Here is a 6,033-nt window from a genome sequence, read left to right as displayed (position 1 = left end):
GGTGCTGAGCTCTAGGAACAGTCCTTAGGTTGGCTCCCAACACCAAAACTCTGGAGCAGGGCTGGCTGCCAGCTCCCCTGGACAGATGGGCACAGCCACGTGCAGTCAGCTTGACATTTTATTGGGTTCATGACAGACAGATGGTTCCCGAGTCAGTGTTTAAGGCCCACACCCTCCAGGGATTTGGGACAGACCCACAGGTGCTGCCTGGGCTCCTGGCCAAAGAGCAGCACCAGTGGCCACAGCCCCGGCTGGGCTGGGGTGGAGCAGGGGACAGGGCCTGCTGGGTTGTCCCCAGCTCTGCTAGCAGCAACACGAGGTTTGAGAAGCAGCTTTTCCCTTCTGCCCTCGCCACATGCCATCCCAGCGGGCAGGGAGTCCAGTCCATGGCACAACTGGGAGCAGCCACGGCCCCAGTGCAGAGCCCAGGGATGAGTCCCGCGGGTCCCTTGGGTGTGGTGACACCGCCAGTCCCCAGCGCTGGCACCGCCGAGGCCCAGGGGGATGCTGGAGGCAACTCCTGGGTGAGAAGCTGCAAATTCAGTCCCAGAGCCCCCCAGGCCGAGTGCTGATGGGGAGATGAGCGGGAAGAGCCTGGCTGAGGGGCAGCAGTCAGGCAGGAGGCACCAGCAGCAGCCCTGGCACTTGTTAGCTGATGCTGCCACCCTTGAGGCTTTTACAGGAGACTGTCCCCAGCTTGGTCAGGAAGTTTCTCTGCTTCCACTGCGCCACACAATCCTCAGAGACACGGAAATCGGCCTGGGGAGCAGAACAGGGAGGCAGGGTCAGCTCCTCCACTAACACCAGGGGTCAACCAGCCCATCTGGGGTCACCCAGAGGTGGAGACAGTGTGGCCCTGGAACTCCAACCACTCCCAGCTGTTCTCAGTCCTCACCTGCAGCTTCTCAAAGACCTTTTTCTTGGGTTTGAGCTCCTCGTCGGGCTCCCCGCCCTCGTAGCCCTCCACGTAGACACGCTCCCCGGCGCAGCACCCGGCTGGGGGGTCCAGGGGCTCCACCTGACGGGGCTCCCCCACGCTAAGGAGGGGTGTGGAGACACCAGAGTCACCCCAGGGTGCTGTCCAGCTGCCCCTCAGCGCCCTGGTGCAGCAGAGAGGAGGTCCAGCCCTGAAATCCCCTCAGTTCCTCACCTGGAGGCACACAGCACCATGCCCTGCGACTCCACCCCCCTCATCTTCTGGGGTTTGAGGTTGCAGAGCAGCACCACGAGCCTGTCCTGCAGCTGCTCCTTGGGGACAAAGTGCACCAGGCCACTGACCACGGTGCGGGGCTCGGCCTCGCCCACATCAATCTTCTCCACATACAGGCTGTCGGCATCCGGGTGCTGCCAGGGGGAGCAGGGATGGCAATGAGGGGGCAGAGAAGGTGACAGTCCCCCCCCTGCACACCTCAAATCACCCCACGGGGAGGTCACTCCCTGCTGCCCACTGTGTCCATACCTTTTCCACGCTGATCACTTTGCCAACGCGGATGTCCAGCCGGGATGGGATCACATCCTCCGGCTCGGAGTTCTTGGTGCCTTTTTCTCCAGGCTCTGCCGGGCAGAGGGAATGGTCACACCACTCAGCACACACCCAGAGAGGTTCCCAAGCCCAAATGCAGGCCCTGGTGGGAATTCCCTGCAGGGAATTCCATGCTTGTCCCCATACCAGAGAGCACAGTCCCTCCTTTGCTGGCTCCTCAAGCACACTGGCCTTCCTCACCTTTCCCAATCTTTCCAGAGCTGTTTTTCAGTCTGGAGCTTCAGAATTTTTCTCTGACCTCAGCTCCTGGAGGGACTCAGTCCCACCCAACACTGCATGGCCAGACCTCACTTCCCTGAGCTCCCAAGGCTCCACTTCCCTGAGCTCCCAGCACCTCCTTACTGGCTTTGGATGGGGTAGGATACGCAGCGCTGCTCAGCTTCTTCAGCTCTGGGCAGTTGAATTTCTCTCTGATGGGGTCAAGCAGTTTGTTCAGAGCCACTTCCACAGAGTTTTTCAGGTCTCCAGGATGCACAATCTGTATCAGGACAAAGAGGGTCCTGTCTGAGGCCAAGGGTGGGAACTGGAGACCAACCCTTGACCTGATTCCCCTTGGACATCAGAAGTCTCTGGATACTTCTGCTTCCTGCTGGGAATGGTCAAACTGCTGCTCTGCTCCAGGATGTGGCTGATGTGGTGCTGTCCTGACCCCACACCTGCCACTCATCCTGTCACCTCCTGGCTGAGAGCATCCCACGCTCCCAGGCCACTCTCCACACCTCTTCCCAGTGCAGATTTCCATCTCCCAGTGCCCCCAGCTTGCTCCCAGGAACCTCAGGCAGAAGGTTCAGCCCCTCCCAGCACTCACCTGCTCAGCAAAGTCCTTCTCCAGGGCCTCGTAGGCTGTGTAGGTTTTGTTTCCTCCCCATTTTTCCTCTCGCAGGACCACAAACTCTGCAACATGCAGGTTTGAAGGCTCAGATGAACTCCAGGCTCAGGCAAACCACCCATCCCACCCTGGTCAAGAGCAGGGGCTGGGGAGGTGGCACTCAGGTGCTCCAGGGGACACTCCTGTCCCCTCCTCTTATGCACACCAGGCCGTGGTGAGCCCCTCACCTGACTTGAGGGGGAAGAGGACGTGCTTGATGAAGGACAGGACACCGTTGTTCTCCACATTCCCTGGCTCACAGAAAGCCTTCTTCAGCTTCTTCTTCACATCCTCCTTGCGGTCCAGAAGATCAATCTTGGAGTCCTGCAGCAAGAGATTTCCTCAGCCCTTCACCCAAGAAATTCCTCAGCCCTTTGCCCAGAAATTCATGCTGGACCTGCTGGACTTTATGAGAACCCCATGGGAGTGGACAGAGAGAGTTCACCTTCCCTGGGGTGGTTCCCTCTCAGCCCCCAGCCACCAACCTGTCCCCATAGAGCCCCCTGAGCACAGCCAGACCCAGGACTAACCTCTTCTGAAGAGCTCATTTTGCTGCCTGTCAGCCCAGGAACCATCGGGTTCATCAAATGGACACGCTTGGCATAACCCAGGGAAGGGAGATACTGGGAAAACACAAGGAGACAAGTCAGGGACAACCCTCATTTAGCTTTATTTCACAATCCCTGTTTGCTCCTGGCTCCAGGTAACTTTGGGATCTGGGATATCAGGACCCAGGAAGCACAGAGTCACAGCCAGGGATATGTGGCTGCACAGAGCACTGTGACACCAACCAAAACCCCACACTTGCTTCTCCCAGTGGATTAGGGAGTGTCCAGGCCCCTCCTCAAGCCCCAGCCTGGCAGAAATCCCCCCATTCCTGACCTTCTCTGCGAAGGTGAATATCTTCCTCTGATCCACCCCTCCGAACTGCGCGTCCACCTTGAGATACTCCTCATCCAGCGCCTGTGGAGAGACACAGAGACTCGAGGCTGGACCCCAAACACTCCTGGCCTGTCCCTCAGCCTGTCCTGGGGCACTCCCACCCAGGGAAGGACGGAAACATTCCCAGCTGTTTGCTGGAACAGCAGCTCTGTGCCCAGGCCATGCTTTGTGCCACCGCCAGCTGTGACATTGGGATGGAGAACGACCTTGACACTCAGCCCCAAACACCAACCACCTCCTTGCACCACCCCTGCCTCACCTGCAGGCCTGGGTAGAGCAAACCACTGAGCAATGGATGCTCCACCTGCTTCACCACCTCTGCCCCTGCCTTCTTGGCGTCGTGCTGTGTCACCACGGAGGAGAGGCGATACACGTCCAGCGTGTACTCCCTGTGGGGAGGACAGCACTGTCACCACCCGCTGAGGGGACAGCTTTTAGACCTGCTCCTGGTCACACTGAGAGGGGACACAACTTGCAGGCACCGCCTGGAGTGACAACACTGGGGAGCAGTGGGATCAGAAGACCCCCAGGTCAGGCTCTCCCTGGATTCCCAGACTCACTTGCTGAGCTGGTAATCAGTTCCCCTGACGAATTTTAGCTTCTCCAGGGGCACCCCGATGCTCTCCAGCATGGCTTTGATGACGTGCTCGTAGTAGCGAGTGCGCAGCTCCAGCAGCTCCCAGGGAGCCTTCATGTTGTCCAGGTAGGCGTGCAGGTCGGCAAAGAGGATGGTCACCTGGGGACAGGCAGTGCCAGCTGGGTCAGGGGAGCTGCCCCTGCCCGCTGCAGCTGTCACCCAGCACGGTGACAATGTCCCACCTCACATCCAGCCTTCAGGAAATCCGCGATCTTGGACATGGGCACGAAATAGGCCACGTGGGGCTTGCCCGTGGTGGCAGTCCCCCAGTAGATCTTCAGCTCCCGCTCCTTCAGGATGGCCATGAGCTTGTCCTCGCCCAGCACCTCCTGTGAGGAGCCAAAACGCACAGATTTGGCAGGGTTGGACCTCCCAGGGAACACATGGGGAAGGAAGGTGGGCAGGGCGAGAGCTTCTGCTTCACACACTGCATATCCCGGGAATGCTGTCATCTCCAGGGGCTGATCCTCAGGGCTTGCTCTGGCTCATCCCGGCCTGCCCTGGCCCTGTTCCTGCACCATTTCCCCCTCTCCGGCCCCAATCCTGCCGCATTCCCCTCGACCCAGCCCCGATCCTGCCCCCAATCCAGCCCCGATCCTATCCCCGGTACCTGCACCCCATCCTGCCCCGATCCGGCCTCTATCAACCCGCCCCGGCCCCGATCCCCGCCCGTCCCGCCGGTCCAGCCCCGCTCCCGCCGCCCCGGCCCCATCCGCCCCTCAGCACCTGCAGGTTCCGCGTGATGAGATGGTACTTCTCCTGCGGGCCGGGCGCGGGCTCCATAGCGGCGGCTGCAGGGCAGGACACACGGTTACCGGAGCCCCCACCCCCCGGGATCGCCCAGAACCCCCCAAAACCGCCGGGATTCCCCAAAATCCCCGCTTTCCCCCGCCCGCTCCCACCGACCTGCCCCGGGTTGCATCAGCCCCGCTCGGCGCTCCACTTCCACGCCTCGGCCTGCCGAGCGCCGAGCTGCCGATAGGGGATGGAGCGGCTCTCCTCCAATCAGAGGGCGCCCCGCGCGGCGCGGGGCCCGCGCTCCGCCAATCACAGAGCGTCTCGCGCGCGTGGGGGCGTGGCGTTGGCGCCGTTAAGATGGCGGCTGGTGAGCGCCCTTCCCGCCAGGCCCGGCCAGGCCGCGGCGCTGCTTTGTCTCAGAGAAACCTAATTTCCCACCTCTATTTGGGGGTTTTTACCCCTTTTTTCCGGGGCTCCGGGAGCTTGCCGTGTTTGGGCGGGTGGGGAGGAGGAGCCGGGGCGGGGCGGGCTTGGCCCCGCCTTGGGGCGGTGCCGTTGAGGCGCCGGTTGGGCGGTGCGGCTGAGGGACGGGCAGCTCCGTGAGGGAGAGAGTGCCCTCGGTGAGGCGAGAGCGGGGCATTTCCACCTCCTGAGGGTTTTATCTGGAGAGGGAAAGGCTCCAGGGTGATCTTAGTGCAGGTTTTTAGTGCCTGAAGAGCTCCAGCGTGACCTTAGTGCGGGTTTTTAGTGCCTGAAGAGCTCCAGGGAGACCTTATTGCAGGTTTTTAGTGCCCGAAGAGCTCCAGGGTGACCTTATTGCAGGTTTTTAGTGCCCGAAGAGCTCCAGGGTGACCTTATTGCAGGTTTTTAGTGCCCGAAGAGCTCCAGGGTGATCTTAGTGCAGGTTTTTAGTGCCTGAAGAGGTTGCAGGAGAGCTGCAGAGGGGCTTTGGACAAGGGCCTGGAGTGCCAGGATGAGGGGGAATGGCTTCCCGCTGCCAGAGGGCAGGGTTGGATGGGATATTGGGAAAAATTCCTCCCTGTGATGGTGGTGAGGCTCTGGTTCAGATTGCCCAGAGAAGCTGTGGTTGTCCCTGGATCCCTGGGAATGTCCAAGGCCAGGCTGGATAGGGCTTGGAGCAACCTGGGATACTATAACGTGTCCCTGCCATGGCAGGGGTGTGACTGGATGATCCTTAAGGTCTTTTCCAACCCAAACCATGCTGGAATTGCATGGTTATGAGCTGAATTATCAGACTACCACACTCCATAGGAGTAAATCCACACGTGTTCTTGTGCGGGTTTG

The 6,033-nt window shown here is 60.4% G+C and overlaps 2 protein-coding genes across 7 annotated transcripts in view; one reads left to right on the top strand and one right to left on the bottom strand.

The window, feature by feature from the left end:
- Nucleotides 1–105: 105 nt before the first annotated feature.
- YARS1 (tyrosyl-tRNA synthetase 1) lies at nucleotides 106–5,034 on the bottom strand. Its single transcript, XM_085080921.1, has 14 exons — nucleotides 4,897–5,034; nucleotides 4,717–4,781; nucleotides 4,173–4,319; nucleotides 3,914–4,089; nucleotides 3,613–3,742; nucleotides 3,294–3,374; nucleotides 2,942–3,034; nucleotides 2,600–2,735; nucleotides 2,352–2,437; nucleotides 1,886–2,021; nucleotides 1,460–1,554; nucleotides 1,151–1,344; nucleotides 896–1,037; nucleotides 106–759 (listed from the first exon to the last, which is right to left on the bottom strand). Exons 1-14 carry the CDS (start codon nucleotides 4,910–4,912, stop codon nucleotides 649–651), a joined length of 1,608 nt encoding a protein of 535 aa, XP_084937047.1. The 5' UTR covers nucleotides 4,913–5,034; the 3' UTR covers nucleotides 106–648.
- The window catches only part of S100PBP (S100P binding protein), a 23,474-nt gene continuing 22,447 nt past the window's right edge, over nucleotides 5,007–6,033 (top strand). For 4 of the 6 annotated variants that reach the window (XM_085080917.1, XM_085080913.1, XM_085080918.1 and 1 more), the window contains exon 1: nucleotides 5,007–5,095. The gene's annotated coding sequence lies outside the window, so the exon portion shown is untranslated. Of the gene's footprint in view, nucleotides 5,096–5,287; nucleotides 5,349–5,428; nucleotides 5,454–6,033 lie in introns of those variants that run through there. The other 2 variants (XM_085080914.1, XM_085080915.1) reach the window with 2 other exon arrangements.

Source organism: Lichenostomus cassidix, chromosome 23 (assembly GCF_008360975.1).
Source record: "Lichenostomus cassidix isolate B80296 chromosome 23, HeHo_3.0, whole genome shotgun sequence".
In the NCBI taxonomy this organism is placed as follows: Eukaryota; Metazoa; Chordata; class Aves; order Passeriformes; family Meliphagidae; genus Lichenostomus; species Lichenostomus cassidix.
Note: the sequence above shows the minus strand (reverse complement) of the source record. Positions and strands in the feature narration are given on the sequence as shown.